Source organism: Triturus cristatus, chromosome 1_2, assembly GCF_964204655.1.
Source record: "Triturus cristatus chromosome 1_2, aTriCri1.1, whole genome shotgun sequence".
NCBI lineage: Eukaryota > Metazoa > Chordata > Amphibia > Caudata > Salamandridae > Triturus > Triturus cristatus.
The window spans coordinates 1,142,174,870-1,142,197,119 of NC_140580.1; the positions used below are offsets into that span (position 1 = coordinate 1,142,174,870).

At 51.1% G+C, this 22,250-nt stretch overlaps 1 protein-coding gene across 5 annotated transcripts in view; it reads left to right on the forward strand.

Moving 5' to 3' along the window:
* The window catches only part of RALGDS (ral guanine nucleotide dissociation stimulator), a 400,090-nt gene that overhangs the window by 212,877 nt on the left and 164,963 nt on the right, over nt 1–22,250 (forward strand). Inside the window, exon 1 of one of the 5 annotated variants that reach the window (XM_085613895.1) lies at nt 15,508–15,726. The exons of 3 other annotated variants lie outside the window; for them this stretch is intronic. In XM_085613895.1, the coding sequence (XP_085470021.1) occupies nt 15,649–15,726 (78 nt within the window). In that variant the 5' untranslated portion in view covers nt 15,508–15,648. Of the gene's footprint in view, nt 1–15,507; nt 15,727–22,250 lie in introns of those variants that run through there. One more of the 5 variants, XM_085613893.1, reaches the window with a different exon arrangement.

A 22,250-nucleotide genomic window follows, 5' to 3' on the forward strand; every position in this document is an offset into this window, starting at 1 on the left:
GAACCCGTATTCTCAGCTCCCGAGTCAGCAGCTCTGGCTGCTGCGCCACACCCTCTCCCTGATCAGTGTGCGGGCCGTTTTTTGGCTCTTTGTGGTCCTGTTTATGGTCTGCTAGGCCGGTTTTTAGTGTTGATTTCCCTGATATTAAACAAACATTGTCTGCAGCAAGCTCAAATTTATGCGGTCTCTCGTACCTTGGAAAACCTCTATACAAGCCTTTACAAGTTCAAAACAGTCCTTATTTCTAAACATGGGCCCCTTTTCTATCTATCTATTTCACTAATTGGGACCACTTTTATTTTGGTGCATGGGCCTATTTTCAGTCCCAGTTCAACCCTGGGGACCCCTCTGAATGGTGTGTTGGGGTTGAGGTCTCACAGAGGGAAGGAACCCGCGCTGCGCAGTCTTTAGAGGGAACCCTGAAGATTGTGGTAAGAAAACAGGCTCCTCTGGTCTCCCGAGACCTCTCTGGCGCTCTTCTGCCTGGGCCTCGGGCTGTTAATTAATCGCAAGCAGTTATTAATTAATAGCTGGAGGAGGGGCGGGGCTTGCTGATGACCTGCTGGCTTGCTAGGGATGAAAGTCTACAGCTGTTTGTACTGGCACCAGCTGTCTGATCCGGGGCTTCTTTGCTTCCTTAGGATGTTTCCTTTATTTTTTGTTCTGTGCAATGCCCAACCCAACCCCTGAGTTCCCCCCAAAGTGCACCCTGTCGCTGCTAGCAAGGACGCGAATCCCAGATGGGCCCATTGCGTGTAGTTCTGGGGGCACCCAGGGCAGTTCTGGCTGATGGCAGTGGAGTGAAAGTTTTGGTGCAGAGAGGGGCTGCACCCAGGATGCTGTGGTGTCGGGTCTCAGTACCCACATGATGGCAAGGACGGACACAGACACCAGGGGTTGTGGTACAGTAACTGGCCACAAGCACGTGCACCCGGGCCCTTTTATTGATGGGGCCACGTCACTCGTGACACCCGTGATGGATGGGTGGAAGCGCTAGTGTGCCCAGCCCTCAAGGGAGTGGCTGGGCGCCATGCTGTCTCAGGGGCATCATGTAGGCAGGTGTCCGGGACTTTGCTTGCGGTGTGAGCTGTACGGGGAAGGTAAGACGGTTTTCTCTCTTACCCCAGAACTGTGAGCTCTTGCGGGGGGAGCACTGACTGGAGCAGCGCTGCTGGTGTGGCAGGCTTCCGGGGTGTGGGTGCAGGGAAAGCAGACTCTTGCCGGTGCTCTGACTGGGCCGGTACAGCTGGGCGCAAATCTTTCACTTCTTCCAGGCTGCAGGCCCCGTTGTCACTGCCAGGGGTGCATCAGAGCGCTCCCGTCCCACCAGGCCACGGTGCCATGTTACCTTCTACTCTCGCGTTGGGGGTGGGGTGTAGAGGTGAGTGCCGGTGCAGGGACCAGGCGTATCGCTCCATGTCTGGACGGCGTTTCTCATCTCCGGGTGTAGGAGCGGCAGGCAGAATAGCCCGCGGGCGCCTCAGGGCAGGGTGACTTCGAGGGTCCAGAAGCAGAGCCGCCTCCTGCTCGGCGCTAGCCATGGCACCTCCTTGTGCAACCGTTTTCCGTTTCTCTCACTGACCTCTCGCAGTCGGGCTGGCTGGTATGGGCTGCGGTGGCTGCAGGATGTGGGCATCTGTGGTACCGATTTGAGCACTGGGTGACCTCCTCCTTCCCCCTCAGCACGGCCTCAGCCGACGTGCTGGCAAACAGGCATGTGCGAGCCTCCCGGCAGGCTACACCGATCTACCAGGGCCTGGGGGGGCGGGGGCACAGCAACCGGGTGGCACGAGCTGCTCAATCCTCTCCGCAGGCACCGGTGGCCGAGAACAGCACGACAGGGGGGCCGCCGCATATCAGGCCCATTCCCTCCCTACGAGGAAGCGTTGAGCAGCAGGCATGAGGGGTTAGCAACCCGCCTCGTCGCCAATGTGGTGTTGGGACTCAGGCCCACATGATGGCAAGGACGGACACAGACACCAGGGGTTATGGTACAGTAACTGGCCACGAGCACGTGCACCCGGGCCATTTTATTGTCGGGCCACGTCACTCGTGCACCTGTGATGGATGGGTGGAAGTGCGAGGGTGCCCAGCCCTCAAGGGAGTGGCTGGGAATGTCATAGCCTGCCAAACACTAGAACGTGTCCTGCAGAGTCCAGGCCTTCCATTCCCACCATCCTGGTACCTCCTCTGCCCCCTAAATGGGACTCCTTCCAAACTGTGAAGTGTGTGAGAAGCTGTGGGCTGTATCTGTGTCCCTGTGGCAAGGGGAAGGGTGTAACGCAGGCCTCTGCTGCACATTGGGGCTCCCAAACTTTAGGGCCCCCCAACCCTTCAAGGGGCCCACATTGAGCCCAAGGTCAATAAATATCTGTGAGATCGGTGAGGCTCAGGGGCCCCTCTTCACGTTCTGCAGGAGGGCCCGATCATTTTACATTAAGCCAGTGGGTTTAGGGGGGCATGACATTGGTGGTCATGGGGCTGCCAACCCCTTCCCTTCTGTCCTCTTACTCTTAGAAGTGTGCTCAAGCTCACCTTCTTAGCCGCCACATCAGAAAGTGATGGCCAATGCTACAAGAAACTGCCCTGGAACCCCTCAACTGGAATTGAAAAGTGGATTAATCAAAATTAAGTCTCTAGAAGGAAATTGTCTCATAAATGAATCAGAATACAGATATCTAAATATTGACTCATTTGCATTTATTACGTTCTACGAAAAATTCATAAACCGAGCACATTATTTCTTAGACGACCCATAATTTCTGAGATCGGCTCACAGGACAACTTTCTGAACGTGTCCGTTTCTTAAAGTTTTATGCATGTAATCCTACCGGCATAGATTAGAGAATCAAGAGATATTTTGAGTAAATTCGAAGCCTGGGCTGCTGTTTATCTTTTTTTAACTTGGAATTACAATAAAAAATATATTTTCTAAGAGTTGAGGACAAGCAGTGAATCCCTTATGTCTTGACATGCATCGACGGAAGAAGTTCCTCTCCTGATTGGCTTAGAAGGATCAGTTCTTCGAACAAATGCGATGCAGTTGGGACTCGTTGAGTGCCCCCTCTTTAGCGTATTCGCTCCTTCAGGAAGATTCAGCAAGAAACGGCGGACTCTGTTCAACACTGTCAAGAGGAACTCTTCAAAGGGGATTACTTTTCCCTTGTGTTCCAGGAGAGCTGGAGTAACCCACAGCTCGCACCCTGGCAGCAGGAGAATGGCTGCACAGATGCCCCACAAACTCACTGACTGGCACCCAAGCACTTGTGAGCCCCGCTTGGGGTGTCATGGTAACCTCCTCTCCCGCGACATGAAGGCGTGTACTGTGCTCCAGTGGTATTTGCAAAGATGCTCACCTTGGTGGAGAGCAGCAGAGTGGTGTACAGTGTGGTGAGGTGACCCTAGATTGTGGTCGGAAGCTTGACAGCCGAGCGGCTGAGTCACGCCCGAGTGTCGGCGGAGAGGGCGGAAGGCACCAGTGGTGGTGGGCCAGCTGTTCTCTGAAGAGATGGGTCTTCAGTTCTTCTCTGAAGTGTAGGTGCACGTGGGGGGATGTTGTTTTTGACAAGTAATGCACCCTCCAGGACCTTTTGTTTTGACTGTGTGTAACAACTGTGTTATTGTGTATCTGCCCAAGCTGTATTCCAACACCCATGAGCCAGACTTGCACTGCATGTCCACGCTACCAGGGAGCGTCACAGAGGAGTTGGAGACCCAGTACTTAGCGGCCTGGCAGCAGGGCGCACTTACAACCTCTCCTTATATTCTACTTGATGGTCCCTACAGCCTCAAGTATCAAACGAGCTGGACAGCGTGGCCATGTTTGTGGTAAAGGCTGAGACGAGAGGACTATTTGTCGTATGAGCAGGAGGTTTGACGAATCCTGGTGGCGATGCCACATGTGATGACCTGTTGCGTCACCACCAGGACCCGTCATACCTCCTGCCCGGTTACTCCTCAGCTTATGGTTGCCTTACGAGTCCCTCACAGCGAGAGCGGTCTCTGGACATATGTATGAAGGCCATATTCAGCTTCAGTTTTGTATAAACGCTGGTCCCACTGCCCCAAAATGTGGATTCATAGTATGTAAAATTATCTCATGTCTCTGTCATAAACTTCTGGGACAGATCTTGCCTGCCTGGGCCTGTAGTGGACACCCTAGACGCAGATAAATGATAGAGAAGGTTAAAAAAAATCATGGCTGGAGAAGTCTATAAGTGAGGCAGAAGACAGCACCTCACACTGGTTGGAAATATTGACACGCCTCCAGATTCGAGCTTATATCTCCTTAGACTCTAGTGAGGCCACGCCCATGGAACCCTGAATTTCACCTGAAGCCTTGGTGCCACGCCCCCAGCCCAGGTGTGGTGGGAGTCTCTAATGCAAGCAAAAATCCAACATGGAGCTGCGAATTTTGCAATCATCGGATGGAGCGTTGAAATAACCCAAGTAACGTTCTAAGAGGACCTCAAAAAGTCTACAAACAGAAAGTAAAGATTCTTATCCTTAACATGTCACTATACTTCCAAAAACACAAAGATGTTCCTCGAACTTTTCTTGTAAGCTGCTTTATTTCGGTACTTAATGGTCACGAAAGTCATCACAAAGAAAAATCCTTTCCATGCCCAGATAGGGGGAGCGGGGGCTTGTGGTAAGGTGGGATTAGGTCTACCAGTTAATTATGTGGTAAGAGGTGGAACCTCCAAGACAGATGGGAGTCAATTTTTAGTCTTGTCTACAGACCGGTTTTAGCTTTCTGTTGTCGAAGAGCTGTTGTATACAATACGAAAGCTTATGATGGGATTTGGGCCCGCCCATTGCTTTGTATTGGTTGGCTTTCTCGTCACTCATTCACTCGCGTCTTACTCAGTGCCCTTCTTCTGTTTGTCCCTTCCCTGGACAGTGTCTCTTTACCATACCTTTGATTGGATGACTTGTATCCTTCCTGCTTGTATTCTGGGAACAACCTTTCTCTTCAACCCTCTATGCGAGTGCATGTATTTTCTTACTTGCGCCATCACAAGACACTTTACCTCTGAAGTTCCTGCCCCTCGCCACTTGCTTTCACTTCTACACTGTTCTCATCCATTTCTTCCCCACCACTCCCCGTTTTGCCCGTTTACTCATATGTGTGCACTTCCCCATGCAGCTAGCTCTGTCGCGCACCCGAAGCTTCCATGGCACTGTTGTTCCTTCATTACCCTATCGTTCTTTAAAAAAATGTATAAATCAGTAACTAAAACTTTATAGCTGCAGTTTGCTCCCAGGCCTCTCTTGTCTGTGGGGCGTTCTGTATATTTTTTATTTATCACGTCTGCCATCTTGGAACTGTAAATTAAATCAAGAAACAAAATTCAATTCAAGAGTTTTTTATTTCTGCCTTTATGGCCATAAAAGCACAAATAAAGGGTACGACCCAATTCATACATTAAAATTTCCCAAAAGTAAATAAACAAAATGGCTGCTGTGTCATGATGCGAGTCTAGTGACGTAGGAGTATTGAAGTGTCATGCCGCATTCGCACTGATTATTATTATTTCAATATCGATTCTGCTTTGCAGCTGCAGGTATCCATCTTTTTCTTTTGTTTTATGCTGCAGAACCGCATGAGCACTAAGCATAGGCAAAGCCAAAAGATCGGGTACCGCCATTGAAAGACGACACCTATTGGCTTTACCAGTGCTTGTTACATTTAAGTACCAAGGCACACAGCTGGCGCTGCACTAAAGTCCCCAGGGTCTCTGGAGTTCAAGACTCGCGAGAGCGAGAGAAAGGGTGAAAAGCTGCAGAGATGTTTGAACCACCGAGGTGACGTCACACGTGTTGTCAGAGGATGGGATAAATAGAGGCTTCCACAGCTCACTGACCTCCTCGTCTTCAAGACACTACATAGACGCTGAGGCTGGAGCCCTCTGCCAACGGATGTCCGGAGTGAGTCCGAGCATCCGGGCAGTGCAGGGACGAGCTGGCGACACATGAATGAGTTACTTCAGAAATGACACTGGGCAGGCCTCCCTCCGTGCCAGCGCCAGTGTGGTATTCCCCGGGCTCGGCTTTAGGTCGTGCCAAGAATACCTTACCTGTGGATCATCGGACGCCCGCTGGCAGCCCTCCGCCCTCACGAGGACTCCAGGTGCGTCAGCCCTGAAGCCGCTCTTCTGCATTCCGGGTGCTCCCAGAGACACGTGGCAGGACCTGGGGAAGTGACGAGGGTCATGGAGCGGGCGCCTATCGGTATACAACTCCCGACATCGGTTCTAAGCACCTCTGAAGAATAATCGACGAAGAAGGCGCAGGGAGACTCACAGAGGCATGCCCAAGATCACACAGAGCGACACCGGGAGGCCACGCAGCCTTGCAAAGGAGGCCTTCGCTCCCCCACAAGGCCTGGCCTGCTTGGTTGGCAAGAAGAGCGTGCCTGTGACCCTCAGACTGCCCTCCTTACTGTTCCTCACCTGGGCAGCTTCACACTGTGTTTATGTACTGAACACCTGTCCTCTTTAGCGCTGTTAGGGTTTCAGAGCGCTGTGCAGGGAATCATTTGACAGAATGATCATATACCGCAGTCCTTCCCAAACCTTTTAGACTCATGGCCCAATGTGTAGAACACGCAAGCTTTAATGGCCACGAGGCAGGCGGGCTTTAAATGTAACTAGAGCATCACGTGGCAGCACTCTGCCACACGGCACTTTCTCCACTGAAAAGGCCACGCGCTGCACAGACAGGCACTTTCACTGATAAAACCACATTGCACACAAGTTATAATCTGTGCAATTTAGGGTTCAGTTTGTGCTTCACTGAGTAGTGTCTTGATTTGTTTTAGATCCTATTATAATCTTTGTTTCCATCACAGTTCAGAACTTCAAAAAAGAGTTTCATTTTCCCTCCCGAAGTGCTGAACGTGTGCAGTTCACATTTCATAGGTATTCTCATTTTTTGTTACCCCCCAAAAAAATTGTACAGCCATTCTTTACACGATTGTCACGTGATTCACTTTACTTTTTTTTTTCTATGAGTGCAAAGTGAGAGGAGCTTGTAAGCACCAATCCCCAGTTTAAAATGATAAGCAGTGGTCCTATGGCTGGGGCTTCTTGTCTGTGGCAAGTGTCGGGGTTACACGGGGTGGTCCACAGAACTCCTGCTCCGGCAGAGAGGTGGCGGCTGGCTGCTTTACCCACTTGTAAGGAGTCTCTATAGGTAAAGGGTCAACAAAAGTGTTTTAAAGGTTTGAAATACCACAAGTGTGAAACTTTAAAATCTGGGAAAAAAACATTAGAAAACATAATGTTGTTAAATAGCCATAAAAAAGTACTGGCAAAGTGAATGGGTTTGATGCTGGCGCTTAGTGTAGACAAAAGCAATTAAAAATGTTTTCTCCAGTGCAAAACAATTCCAAAAGAAAGCATTGCTTTGTGTATTTAGTTCATTGGAGAGATAAAGCATTCCAGCCAATATTTACAAAGACTTTGTGTCGGGTTTACATTACTTGTTTACCAGTCGCAAAATCAAGGTTGGTATTTACAAACCATTGCAAATGGAGACTTCCGTTTGTTTGTACCCAGAAGTAAAACAGCACGGTGCAACGCGCTGCCTCGCATTACTTTGTGTCAAGGAGGCGTTCCATGGGTGGCGCATGGGCATTCCTCTGTATCCACCCATGCAGTGTGCGTCTCACAGGCTGGTGTAACAAGGAGAAATATTTTTCTTTCTCCTCGTTTTTTTGGTCTCGTCGACAGCACATGTGCTGTTGCAGTCAGGGGTATTGTTTAGAATAAAGGGCTTGGTGCCCGCCCATTGCTTACAATTTGTTGGCTTTATTGTCACTCTTGTTTGCTTCCTCCTAATGGGCCTGCGTGTGCTGACCATCACTACCTTTTGTTTCTGTGGAGCATCGATTAAGTACAGATTGCTTCCTCTTCCTCTGCCGCTCCCCCTTTCCTGTGGTGCTTCTCCCCACCCACCTGGCGCTTCTCCCCACCCACCCACCCTTCATGTTGCTTCTCCCCACTTCTTCATGTTGCTTCTCCCCTCCCACCCACCCCTTCTCCATGTTGCTTCTCCCCTCCCACCCAACCCTTCTCCATTTTGCTTCTCCCCCCTCCCACCCACCTCTTCTCCACTCCCACCCATCCCTTCTCCATGTTGCTTCTCCCCCTCCCACCCACCCCTTCTCCATGTTGCTTCTTCCCCCTCCCACCCACCCCTTCTCCGTGCTGCTTCTTCTCCCTCCCTCCCACCCTTTCTCCATGTTGCTTCTTCCCCCTCCAACCCACCCCTTCTCCGTGTTGCTTCTACCCCTCCCACCCATCCCTTCTGCGTTGCTTCTACTCCCTCCCACCCACCCCTTCTCCATGCTGCTTCTTCCCCCTCCCTCCCACCCACCCTTTCTCCGTGTTGCTTCTTCCCCCTCCAACCCACCCTTTCTCCATGTTGCTTCTCCCCCATCCCTTCTCCATGTTGCATCTTTCCCCTCTCCCACCCCTTCTCCATGTTGCTTCTTTCTCCACCCACACACCCCTTCTCCATGTTGCTTCTTTCTCCACCCACACACCCCTTCTCCATGTTGCTTCTTTCTCCACCCACACACCCCTTCTCCATGTTTCTTTTCCCCCACCCCTTCTCCGTGTTGCTTCTTCCTCCTCCCACCCGCCCTTTCTTCATGCTGCTTCTTCCCTCTCCCACCCGCCCCTTCTTTGAGTTGCTTATTCCCTCTCCTACCCCTTCTCCATGTTGCTTCTCCCCTCCCACCCACCCCTTTTCCTTGTTGCTTCTCCCCTCCCACCCACCCCTTTTCCTTGTTGCTTCTCCCCTCCCACCCACCCCTTTTCCTTGTTGCTTCTCCCCTCCCACCCACCCCTTTTCCTTGTTGCTTCTCCCCTCCCACCCACCCCTTTTCCTTGTTGCTTCTTCCCTCCCTCCCACCCACCCCTTTTCCTTGTTGCTTCTTCCCTCCCTCCCACCCACCCCTTTTCCTTGTTGCTTCTTCCCTCCCTCCCACCCACCCCTTTTCCTTGTTGCTTCTTCCCTCCCTCCACCCACCCCTTTTCCTTGTTTCTTCTTCCCTCCCTCCCTCCCTCCCTCCCACCCACCCCTTCTCCTTGTTGCTTCTTCTTCTTTGACTGGGGGTGAGTGTCTGATAAGTTTTAGTGCTCCGTCCATCATCTCCTTGTGTTTGCTTTGTTCGCCCTAAGTTGGCAGGGTATACCCCGACTTTGGTCTCTTGCTCACTACGCCACTGGATTCAAGCTAGCCTGGCTGATGAGGGCTGTTAGCCTGAAACCGGTCCTAGGAAGCTTGTTTCCAGTCCAGGGAAGACATGGCTTGGCAGTTCGGGCTGGACTGTTCCCATGAGGCTGATTTGCATATAGCTGTTTCTGAACTGGGGTGGCAAAGTGGGCTAAAGAGCGATGATGGAGTCAACCCAGATCTGTGACTGGGGGTGAGTGTCTGAAAAGTGTCAGCGTTCCATCCATCATCTCCTTGTGTTTGCTTTGTTCGCCCTAAGTTGACAGGATATACTCAGACGTGGGTCCCTTGCTCACTTTGAGCTAAAAAAACAAGAAGTCCCTATGTAGTGATAAGTAGAAGAGAATATACCTCTATCTAAACCAAAGAATTATCAGATGCTAAAAGATCTAGCAGTGATCCTTATTCACTATGTGCCTCTATGAACAAAACCTTATAGAACTTAATAAAAAACCTACTAATCACAGTAACATAGTACAGCATACGTTTGCACAAAGAAACTCATTCAATTTGATCATGAGTATATTCCAAAAGACAATTTTATTCCAAACAAAGATATTGCATAGTCAATCATAAATCAATGGTAATCTTCCTCCCAATATAGGTTACAATCTGAGCATATCGGAAGACTAAAAACATCTCAAAGATCAAAGTTCTTAAAAGCATTAAAAGTCGACGCAGCGTTTCGGTGTTTGTTCAATATTTTCACCTTCTTCAGGACAATAAAACTTTCAATCTGAATGTAGCGAGGGATTATGTCTGATCATTTACATAATCTGTGGAAGTGGAAATATCTCTCGCCTCCGCTCGGATCACACTAAGGGAGCCTCTATAGATGTATGGATCCTTTTCTTGTATCCGTTGGAGCCACCGTATTGTATAAAGTGGGATATATTATTAATATAGATTTCTTTATATGGGAAAATCTATATTGTAACAGGACCATTAACGTAGGAATTTGTCATCTCTACCCCGTTATTTGATTTGACTGGTCCTGACTTCTATGTGTGTGGGTGAAGACACCAGATTTGCGGCCTGTTTGTTGGATATCGGCCTCCCTGCTCTGACGGATACTCCGGATACGGTCGTGCCAAGATGTGGGTCTCTTGCTCACTTTGCCACTGGATTCAAGCTAGCCTGGCTGTTGAGGGCTGTTAGCCCGAAACTGGCCCCAGGATGCTTGTTTCCGGTCCAGGGAAGACATGGCTTGACAGTTCGGGCTGGACTGTTCCCATGAGGCACAGGGTCAAGACTGATTTGCATATGACTGTGTCTGAACTGGGGTGGCGAAGTGAGCTAAAGAACGATGATGGATTCAACCCAGATCTGTGATTGGGGTCGAGTGCCTGAAAAGTTTCAGCGCTCCGTCCATCATCTCCTTGTGTTTGCGTTGCTCTGTTGTTCCCACCCCCCTTTCCGTCGTCGTTGTTTGCACGTACCCTCAGCCCCTTTCCCCATCCTTGGTTGCCCGTCCTGCCTGAATAAAGGAACATGATGTGGCACCAGTGCTGGCTGCATTAAAGCGATTATTTTCTTACTTTACTTTTAGCCATGCTGCACAGACACGTTGCTGTACAACATGTCTAAAAGACTTTGGCAAAGTCAAAAGTTTTTGCATGGGTGAGGCCTATTGGCGTTGCCAATGCGTGTCCTCTGTGTGCATGTTCTGCCGTCTGCTTCACACACACAAAGAGGAGGAAATTGCCTTTTAGCATCGTTTTTGTGCAGTAAGAGACTCCTTCTATGCTGACCACGACACAGAAACCCTTGCACTGTGGAGGAAGGGTGCCTACGCTGGTGCATGGCTGCAGTAACTGCGCCAGTGCAGATACAGATCGGAGCTGCATCAGTTCTTTGTAGACCGGGCACAGTTCTGCCCGCTCCAACTGGCGCAACACAGCACAGCAGCTTTCCTTGCTGCCCTGCTTTACATCAAAGCTTTATAATCTGGACCTACACGTGCAAGGACAGGCTACACTTTTTACATGTGAAATAGTTCCTCCAGCATTCCACTGGAGGTGGAAACCTGCATCCCGATAACCAATAAAGAGGGGAGATTAAAATACTCCTATGGACTGTTTGAAGATGTGATTGACAATGTCTCAAGCCAATGGTTGAAGGTTCCCCAGCCAGCAAAGCCAATGGCGGAAGGAGGCTGTGGAAAAGCCCCTTGGAGTGTCTGTGTTCTGCCATTACTAGTCAATCCTAAAAATAAAGGGAGAGTGTGAAAAGGATTTGAAACCTAAAAGATATTTACACGAAAACATGTTTAGTAAGTTTAATTTTAGAAAGGGAAAGCGTAAAGGTAGTGTTAGCATTAAGGAAATGGTTAGGGTTAGGCTTGGGGTTAGGGGGAGAGTAAAAGTTAGTTAGGGTTTTAGTTAGGGTTACTTTGGACCAAAGTGAGATGAGGGTTAGTGTCAGAAGCAGGGCGCCATTGGAGCAGAGCCCGCCTTTGGGTGAGGGTGCTGAGTGCCTATGCCGGAGCCTGCCCATGCTGCATAGACTCTTCCCACGGACACTACATGCATACAGTGACTTCTCAGGTGTATGTCACTCCCACATTTCCTTTCTGTTTGGGGCGTGTCAGTGGGGTCACTGGCTGTACTCTGTGCACAGCTCTGGCGCGAGGGTGACGCTGGTGTTCATCCCATGCCTCCTTGTGGACTCACCTGGGTTGGTACTATAGCGTGTCACACACTCCTATATAGCGCCAACATGCTGTGCACTGCGCACACAGGCCCTTTCTATATGGCCAGGTACTACCTACACCCCCTCCTCCCTTAACCAGACCCATATAATGACATGAGAGGAGTTTTGGATTCGGGGGCGTAAAACCCCCCGGCCGTATTTAATAAACAAAATTAATAAACATTATTAATATATACAATATTTACAAACGTTACGCAAAAAATTATGCATTACATTGATTACAATTGATACGAACAGATGGCTAACCTTAGCATAACTCTAATACAAAGGTTTCCTATCCGAATCTAACCTATCTTTAATAACCATCACAGCATTTACTTTTCTGCGTATCCTATCTGGGCCTACGGCAAGGTCACTAACTGGTGTCAGATCCTTATCAATTTAACCACGCCCTCCTGCCGGAGTGCGCATGCGCAGAGGGCCCGTTTACCGTGAGGGTACTTCTCCCCCCCCCCCCCTTCCCCGGTTAGCCCCGTACGCTCTGAATATTATCTCCATAAAAGGGGCCCTTGCAGTTCTGGGCCATTTACTGGCGCCGTTGTGCACGTGCGGGGTGGCCAACCAGCCTAGAGAAAGGTGACTCCCTCTTCCCCCCCGCACCCAACTGCCCCTGGAGTTCTAGGAGAGACGACTTGTCCCTCCCACTTGGGCGACACCATTCAAGAATGGCGCCGCCCTCTAAGGACCTTAAATGTACTGCTCACCAATCATGACCTTACCGCCACAGGCCAGCATAGTTAACCAACTATCTGCCCCCCCCCCTGCGCTCACTAGGAGGTCATGCCCTACTTCTGAAGCCACCCAACCAAGCTAGCCAATTACAGCCTCCTAGCGAGGCTGGTGTAGCAGGCTGGGGAGCGAGGAGCGAAGAGACCGACTCCTGCGCTCCCCAGCCTTTTATCAGGGGTTTTCATGCTAGACCGGTTCTAACCGGCCTGGCGTTAGCCCATCGCGTGACCCGGAGGTGATTCAGATCACTTCCGGGTCACTCCCCGGGCCCGGGACCAATCGATCGAAAGACACGCCTGTCGCGTCACCAAGGAGCGCGACAGTCGTGTCTCGATGTCCGAAGGGGGCCGGCACGACTGCCATACTTTTGGCGTGGCCGATGCCGGCCCCGCCGTTCTTGGACCTCGTGTGTCTTATCACATCTCACTACTGGCAGAGGGAGACCTTGGGCGCCTTTGGGGTCTTTTTTCCAACATTTATGACAGAATAAAAACAAAAGAGTAGAGGGCATTGGAAGTCCTCCGATTTCGGAAGAAGCAGTAAGCCCAAAGAACGGATCTCCCCACCAGGCTGTGTGCTCGGCCTGTGCTGGAGGGTTCACTCCCCTCGCCGGGGTCTGGAGAGCTACCGTAGCTCCTGAGCTACTGGTTGGAGACCCCTGTTCTGGTCACAAGTGAGGTGCATTGACAGAACTGTCGGTGGGTGCCAGTTCTTGACCTGCAGGGGGGCTTCTGAACTCCAGTGAGGTGCATTGGCAGAGCCGTCGTGGGTGCCAGTTCTTGAAGTGCAGGGGGGGCTTCTGGACTCCAGTGAGGTGCATTGGCAGAGCTGTCGGTGGGTGCCAGATCTTGACCTGCAGGGGGGCTTCTGGACTCAAGCGAGGTGCATTGGCAGAGCTGTCGGTGGGTGCCAGTTCTTGACCTGAAGGGGGGCTTCTGGACTCCAGTGAGGTGCATTGGTAGAGCTGTTGGTGGGCACCAGTTGAACAGCAGGGGGTGCTTGTGGTCTCAAGTGAGGTGCATTGGCAGAGCTGTCGGTGGGTCCCAGTTCTTGACCTGCAGGGGTGCTTCTGGACTCAAGTGAGGTGCATTGGCAGAGCTGTCGGTGGGTGTCAGTTCGTGACCTGCAGGGGGGCTTCTGGACTCCAGTGAGGTGCATTGGCAGAGCTGTCGGTGGGTGCCAGTTCTTGACCTGCAGGGGGGCTTCTGGACTCCAGTGAGGTGCATTCACAGAGCTGTCGTGGGTGCCAGTTCTTGAAGTGCAGGGGGGGCTTCTGGACTCCAGTGAGGTGCATTGGCAGAGCTGTCGGTGGGTGCCAGTTCTTGATCAGCAGGGGGTGCTTCTGAACACGATTGAGGTGCATTGGTAGAGCTGTCGGTGGGCACCAGTTGAACAGCAGGGGGTGCTTCTGGACTCCAGTGAGGTGCATTGGCAGAGCTGTCGGTGGGTGTCAGTTCTTGACCTGCAGGGGGGCTTCTGGACTCAAGCGAGGTGCAGTGGCAGAGCTGTAGGTGGGTGCCAGTTGAACAGCAGGGGGTGCTTTTGGACTCCAGTGAGGTGCATTGGCAGAGCTGTAGGTGGGTGCCAGTTCTTGACATGCAGGGGGTGCTTCTGGTCACATTTGAAGTGCATTGTCAGAGCTGTAGGTGGGTGCCAGTTAAACAGCAGGGGGTGCTTCTGGACACAAGCGAGGTGCATTGGCAGGGCTCACGGTGCCTGTTCTTGACCAGCAGAGGGTGCTTCTGAACACAATTGAGGTGCATTGGTAGAGCTATAGGTGGGTGCCAGTTAAACAGCAGGGGGTGCTTCTGGACTCCAGTGAGGTGCATTGCCAGAGCTGTCGGTGGGTGCCAGTTCTTGACCTGCAGGGGGGTTCTGGACTCCAGTGAGGTGCATTGGCAGAGCTCACCGTGCTCTCCTGTTCTGGAGCACTACAGGTTTTGCAGGCCAGGAGCTGTGTGTGGGTCCCACACACAGCAGGTGTCTACGGATCAGGACTGAGGTGTATTGAGGGAGCGGTCTGTGAGCCTCAGTAGTCACAGTGGCAGAGGTGTGTGTGTGTGTGTGTCACAAAACTCGAATAACAGTTGATGCTAAACTGCCCACTGTCATTGATTACTTCTATTGCAAAAAGCAACTCATTTTTTGTCAACATTATAAGGATAAAACCTCAGGCAGCCCAGCCTGTTTCCCGCTTGTGGGTTGCAGCACACTCGTAGATCCCTGCAGCAACTGCTCAACCCACCGTGCTATGCGGTATTGAATATAATGGTTGTAAAAGTTGACAGCAGCTTGAGGGGGGGGGGGGCGTTTAACCCGTGGATTGGACCAAGAGTTGAAGGCGAGGATCTGAGCCCTCTAGTGTCCCCACCACCCCCATGTCAAGGACCCCTGCCCCCACACCCTCCAGCCTGTGCGCTCTCTGGCTGTCCCGAGATGGTGACCAAAGGGTTAGCAGCCCTGGCCTCGTGCTGGGAGAAGTCTGCTATGGAATTCCTCCTCTGCTCCCAGCAGCTGCCCCCTCGCTGCACGCAGCTCGCTTCTTCGGCCTATTCATAGTTTTCAGCTCCGAGGATGAGATTCGGAGCCGCACGCCTTGTCCAGCCACCCTTGGATTGTCACTAGTTCGAGGTCGGGAGGGCTGTGGGAGGGAGACGCCGAGTCCTGGGCGCTGTGTCCGACGCTGCCCCGGGGGCCCGAGGGGGTTAAACCCAGTGCCTCCCGTCTCTGCTGCTGTGTGTGGGTGGAAGAGAGGAGCTCGGAGGGGCCTGGGCGAGAGGCGGTGCTGGCCGGGTCCGGGTTGGAGGGGAGAGGCAGTGCTGGTCGTTGTCGGAGGAGATCGGGAGCTGGTTAGGGCTTGGAGGAGAGAGACGGCGCAGGGCTTGAGGACGACCACGAGGGGTGACCGATGCCACCGCGACCCCCGTGACAGCCACCACTCGCACTCACCCACCAACCTGAATGTTGGACCTCACGGGAGCTCCCTGCCGCTCTCCAGCCTGGGACAGCGGCCCCCGACACCCGGAGCTTCTAATGAAGGCAAGGCCCTGTCTGTCCGTCTGTCTGTCTGCGTCAGTGTGCCTGCTGCAGATCGGTGTGTGCAGCTTACAAGTTACACGAACCCCAACAGGGACAGCTCAGCATTTCATTCTGCCGACGTCAACCAAAAACAAGTCCCAGTGTTGGGGGCAACAACAACCACTATTGTCCACAGTGCTCTAGCGCCACAAGGCTGTGCCAGGAGCGCCTGAGCGGAATAAGCTATTCTTGTTTTTCGACGTATAAACAAGCTGTGTTTGAATGTCACGATCTGTCGTCTGCAAAAACTCCTTGTATCGTGAGCAAAAAAGGTTTGCGTTCCGTTACCCAAGTTATTGCGCAAGGGGCTTCATTGCGGTGTGCATGGGTGCGTCACTCTGCATGTGTTTGTGTTTTTGGATGGCGACACACACACACACACACACATACATATCTGCCCAAGATCACACATAATGTCAGTGGAGAAGGGCAGTGATTCAGATCTGGGGACTCCTGCAGCCAAATCAGAGCTTTGACTGACGCTGTTTGTATATGGGGGAGTGTGGCGCAGGGGCCGGAGGGGCAGCACGTGACACATACGACTTTCACTCACAGCGGAAGGAGGGGAATCTGTGCCACTCTTCCCCCGACCAGTGGGGGTGAGCCAGCGAGGCCGGAGGCAGATGTACCCGCACCGAGACACTTTCCAACCACTCACTCTGTGAACTGTAGGGACTATTTAAGAAGCAACCCCCAGCCCCCTTCACGACCACCACCTTCCAGAAATTGTGGTTAAAGGATCATTCCCTTTTCGCCTCTACCCCCCTCCCCCGGAGTATATAGCAGGGGTCAATAATATTTCACCCATAGGTATTCCTCTTCAGTTTCATTTAATGTTTTTTTAATTTATTTTTGCAGTTGGTCAGTTTGCACTTATTTTTTGTAAAACATGCCCCTGCCTTCTGTTAGAGGCAGTCTTTTATTTTCTATCATGTTTGCACTTTCAATGCCTGTTGCATCGATTTATAAGGTAAATACTGCAGACTTGTCTCGCTGCCAAACCTGTTGGCTTTGTCTGTGCTTATTGGTCACGAAGTAGAGATAACCAAGGCTTAGCGAAACGCCATAACCGAGGAATTGAATCCCCGCTCTCTACCTCAAGGTATCTGCGCTCTACCTCAAGGTATCCGCTCTCTACCTCAAGGTATCCGCTCTCTACCTCAAGGTATGCGCTCTCTACCTCAAGGTATCTGCTCTCTACCTCAAGGTATCTGCGCTCTACCTCCAGGTATCTGCGCTCTACCTCCAGGTATCTGCTCTCTACCTCAAGGTATCTGCTCTCTACCTCAAGGTATCTGCGCTCTACCTCCAGGTATCTGCGCTCTACCTCCAGGTATCTGCTCTCTACCTCAAGGTATCTGCTCTCTACCTCAAGGTATCTGCTCTCTACCTCAAGGTATCTGCTCTCTACCTCCAGGTATCTGCGCTCTACCTCCAGGTATCTGCGCTCTACCTCCAGGTATCTGCGCTCTACCTCCAGGTATCTGCGCTCTACCTCCAGGTATCTGCGCTCTACCTCCAGGTATCTGCGCTCTACCTCCAGGTATCTGCGCTCTACCTCCAGGTATCTGCGCTCTACCTCCAGGTATCTGCGCTCTACCTCAAGGTATCTGCGCTCTACCTCAAGGTATCTGCGCTCTCTACCTCAAGGTATGCGCTCTCTACCTCAAGGTATGCGCTCTCTACCTCAAGGTATGCGCTCTCTACCTCAAGGTATGCGCTCTCTACCTCAAGGTATGCGCTCTCTACCTCAAGGTATCTGCTCTCTACCTCAAGGTATCTGCTCTCTACCTCAAGGTATCTGCTCTCTACCTCAAGGTATGCGCTCTCTACCTCAAGGTATGCGCTCTCTACCTCAAGGTATCTGCTCTCTTCCTCAAGGTATCTGCTCTCTACCTCAAGGTATGCGCTCTCTACCTCAAGGTATGCGCTCTCTACCTCAAGGTATGCGCTCTCTACCTCAAGGTATGCACTCTCTACCTCAAGGTATGAGCTCTCTACCTCAAGGTATGAGCTCTCTACCTCAAGGTATGAGCTCTCTACCTCAAGGTATGAGCTCTCTACCTCAAGGTATGAGCTCTCTACCTCAAGGTATGCGCTCTCTAGCTCAAGGTATGCGCTCTCTACCTCAAGGTATCTGCTCTCTACCTCAAGGTATCTGCTCTCTACCTCAAGGTATGCGCTCTCTACCTCAAGGTATGCGCTCTCTACCTCAAGGTATGAGCTCTCTACCTCAAGGTATCCGCGCTCTACCTCAAGGTATCCGCGCTCTACCTCAAGGTATCCGCGCTCTACCTCAAGGTATCTGCGCTCTACTTCAAGGTATCTGCGCTCTTCCTCAAGGTATCCGCGCTCTACCTCAAGGTATCCGCGCTCTACCTCAAGGTATCCGCGCTCTACCTCAAGGTATCCGCGCTCTACCTCAAGGTTCCCCAGCCCCGGTGGCAGAGCCCCTGCAGTCTCGGTTGTTTGTGTCTTAGTTTTGTGTATTCTGGTGTTTGCAGTTTTACTCCTCCCTCCGCAGGACAGTGCAATGCAGTGTACGGGCCGCTCTCTAGTGATCCGTGTGTGCAGGGCCGGAGCGTGGTCAGTATGATTGGGAGGGGGGGGGAGGGCTTCGGATTTCCCAACAATCACGCAAGCGCATCTTGTTAAAATAAGTGATATGACAAGCAGGGGACATGAGAGGGGCTTAAGGGGCAGCGGAAAGAGAGAGGAGGGCTGATTTCTTGGGGTACTGAGAGGAAACCATATTTTGTAAAATCATCAACATTTTCGGCCTTTTAAAACAGAGGTGTGTGTGTGTGTCTGTCAGTGTGGGCATGCAAAAATCCAGGTGAAGTCCAACAGACACTTCACCATATCTGACTGACAGCAGCTGTGCCCAACTATTCACCCGAAATACATTAATTCGGGGGTGTAGTACCCCAAACACCCCCCCCCCCCCCCCACCCCAGCCCTGACACCTGTGTGGTGTCTGCGCAGTGTGTTGGGCCTGTTGCAGGGTGTAGAAAAAAATGATTCATAGCTTTACATCACAGCCCAACCCCCCCCCCCCCGTGTTTCCCCAGACCTTGCGCGAGCCAGGAGTGGCACAAGTGATGGAGCGTGCCACCCATGGTTGGCTGAGGACTCCACATCCTTCAAGACAAGAGTCACCCCCAACAAATCCCACAGAGCACATAACTCACTGTACTTGTCGTTTATTGGAGCCTGTAATGTTCTTCTAGACTAGAGTAATGTCTGCTTTTATGGTCACAACACACTTCACAAGCGTCGTGCAAAGCTCTCGGCGCCCAGGCTGCTCTGCGGGAAGCACTGACTGGCTGCTGGCCCCAGAGCTTGCTTTTTGCCGTTTTATATCGCACAAAGTTGACCCCAAGGTTTTGGAGCGCTTTACATTGGCACCAGTTACGTTACACAAGGCACCTTCATTTTTCGTAGGCGCGGGGAGATGACGTGATTATCACAGAATGTTGAACCGTCGCCGAGACTCGAACCCGGTACCCCAGCTCCAAAGTCAGCAGTTCTGACTGTTACACACATCCTGGTTGAGCTGGCCTGGCCCTTATGACTACTCTGGTAAATATACTGCATATATGGTAGTCAGACGGCAAAGCAAATGTATGGTAGAAATGGCAAGGGTTTCGATGCATTTAGACCGCAAAAAAAGATTCTCCTCTGAACCGTTGTTTTCACACACAAGGAGTAGAAGTTGAAAATAGGTCCGATATTGTCGACATTTAACAGTGACGCGCACATAGCAATGTTTGCAAACTCTAAGATGGGGAGAGTTTCCCTTCCCCGCAGTCATTGTAAGAAGGCGCTTAGAGGGGGTGCAGGCGGCGCCAGCCATAGGGCGGGGGGGGGGGGCGTTGCTATAAAAGATCTTCATGCTTATATTTGTGACCTCACAATGCATTCTAGAAAGAGCCCTGGCAAGCAAAGCTTGTGAGGAAATCCGCCAGGAGGCGAAACATTTGACAACTTGAATATCCCAGTCACATTATTATTGTGTTGTTTTATTTTATATACATTAGATTATAGAATGTTATATCTCTGGTAGTGAAACACTTGGCTGGTATAGACCTAGCATACCCAATTAAGGGTTCTTGTTTCATAATCGAAGATTGCCGAATCCCTCAATTGATACCTTCATGTTTGACAAGAGGCCCGTCAACTCCTGGCCTCCAGTAAGGCCTTGCTGACACGGTTTACTCTTTAGTCCAAAATGTGTTTCTCTTAGAACAGGTTTACTCATATTACAAACAAACACATTTTGGACTGAAGCGGTAAACCGTGCCCTTCACCAAGGCCTTAATGAATGCTCGGAGTTCACACGCCTCTTGTAAAGCATTCTGCAGAAGGAAGCTATCGATTGAGGGATTGGCGTCTGATTGGCCAATTGAGATACTTATTCACAATTGATTTAAGGGCGGAATTAGACCAGGTGGACTGTGGTCGGCAGTGGGAATAACTTGATTCTGTGACAGGTCGCGTGCGAGGATCACGCCTTCACTTTGGGGTTCGGTGCTCGACCCCTCCTGCCAGGTCCTGGTGCCAGGTCAGCTTCCAGCAACCTGTGGGGATGAAAAGACACACAAGCATTCGAGATTCTGCCCCACAGAGTCCAAGAGCACTGTGTGCGCGCCGTGTGCAGCTGTTTGCATCTAGAATATGGCAGCCCAGTGCAGGCTGGAGCCATTTTTATGCCCATTCTAAACTAAATTATGTTTTGTGAGTTACTATAAGCGCCTGAAGTTTGATTGGCTAATGGGCATTTCTCTAAACATTCGTGGATGAAAGCGTTTCATTGTACATTGGTTAAGTCTATTTATGGATGTTTTTTCAACACATCTCAATACATTTATTTTGTACTGGTAATGCAGCGGCGAGCCCGCTCTGTGCTTTAAGTAGCTTGAAAGGAGATGGAGGCGGGGAGAAGCGAGGGGTTTCAGTTCAAAGACCGCAGCTCTGGAACCGCTTCCAATGGCGTCCGCTCCCGAGGCCCCCAGAACAAAACACACAAAAAACTCATCGGTTCTACACCTCCTTGAAGCCATTTGTCATAGCCAGGTTGTGCCTTAAAGGTGATTAAGACCGCAGATATGCATAGCTTTCTTTATTTATGTTATGTTATGTTATAAGAACTTAATGTAGTGTGAACGACTCACTGCCGAAGCTTTCCTGAATCAAGACTGGTGACCAATTAACATAGCCAGGTCTTCAAAAGTTTTTTAAATCTGTCAGTTAGTACAAGATCGAATGTAGAAAGGAAGTTTATTCCAATGATGGAGGGCAAGGTAAGGGAAACACCAGCCCTTATATCTCGAGGCTCGGGTATGGCAGGAACGTACCAAAGCTTTGTGCTTGGATCTGAGGTTTCTGCTGGGGCAGTGAGCTTCCTACGTAGGAAAACGGGGCCCTCGCCTGACAGACAGAGACTTACGAATAAGACAGGGACCTTGAAGAGGGACCGGCAGCCAATGAGGAGCCTTCAGGGTGGGAACCGAAGCAGTACCGGGGGAAGATTACAGACCAAACGCGGCGCTGTATTTTCTACAACCTGTAGTTTGGAAACCAGTTCTTCATTGGCAGCAACCAATAGGGCGTTCCCGTAGTCCAAGCGACTCAAAGGCAGGGCTTGAATTCGTGTTCTCCGGGACCTCAACGCCTGGGAGCGAAACGGGTACCACAAACAGTCCGAACATGTTCTTCCTTGGAGAGGTTCTCATCGTCCATAAGGCTGAGATGTTTAACTGCCCTCCTAGGGCAGGGGGCTGAGCCCAGCTCAGATGCTGCCCACCGTCAGACCAGAAGGCCTGTGCCTTCCCAAACAACAGAATCTCAGTTTTGGCCCCATTGAGCTGTAAACAGTTGTGCGTCATCCAAGCGGCCATCTTTCTCATGCAGTCGGTAAATCAGATTTTCATGTTATCTGGATCGTGCCCAAATGAGATGATTAACTGCGTGTTGTCTGCATGGGATATAATATCAAAGCCACAGGATTTGACAATCTGAGCACGGGGGGGGGGCACATAGATGTTAAACAAAGTAGGGCTCAAAGAGGAGCCCTGGGGGACCCCCTTATTCATTGACATGGTTCGGGATTTAAAGGAGTCAAGTGAAATCGTCTAGGTCCTGTTATCCTTAAACTATGGACCAGTGCAAGGCCTTTCCATAGATGCCGGACTCCTAAAGCCTCCGAACCAGAATGGAATGAGAGACCGTATCAAAAGCGGCCGATAGATCGAGTAATACCAGCCTAGTCGGAGTGTCGGCGTCCAGTGAAAGTCGAATACAGTCCACTACAACCACCAGTGTGGTTTCTGCACTGCGGAAAGCTCTGAAGCCAGATTGAAAGGGGTCCACAAGCCATTATCCTCCAAATAGGAAGAGAGTTGTTTATTGACAAGACCCTCCAAGCCCTTGCCTAAAGCGAGATGGGTCGATAATAGGCCAGATCGATGGGGTTCATGTTGATT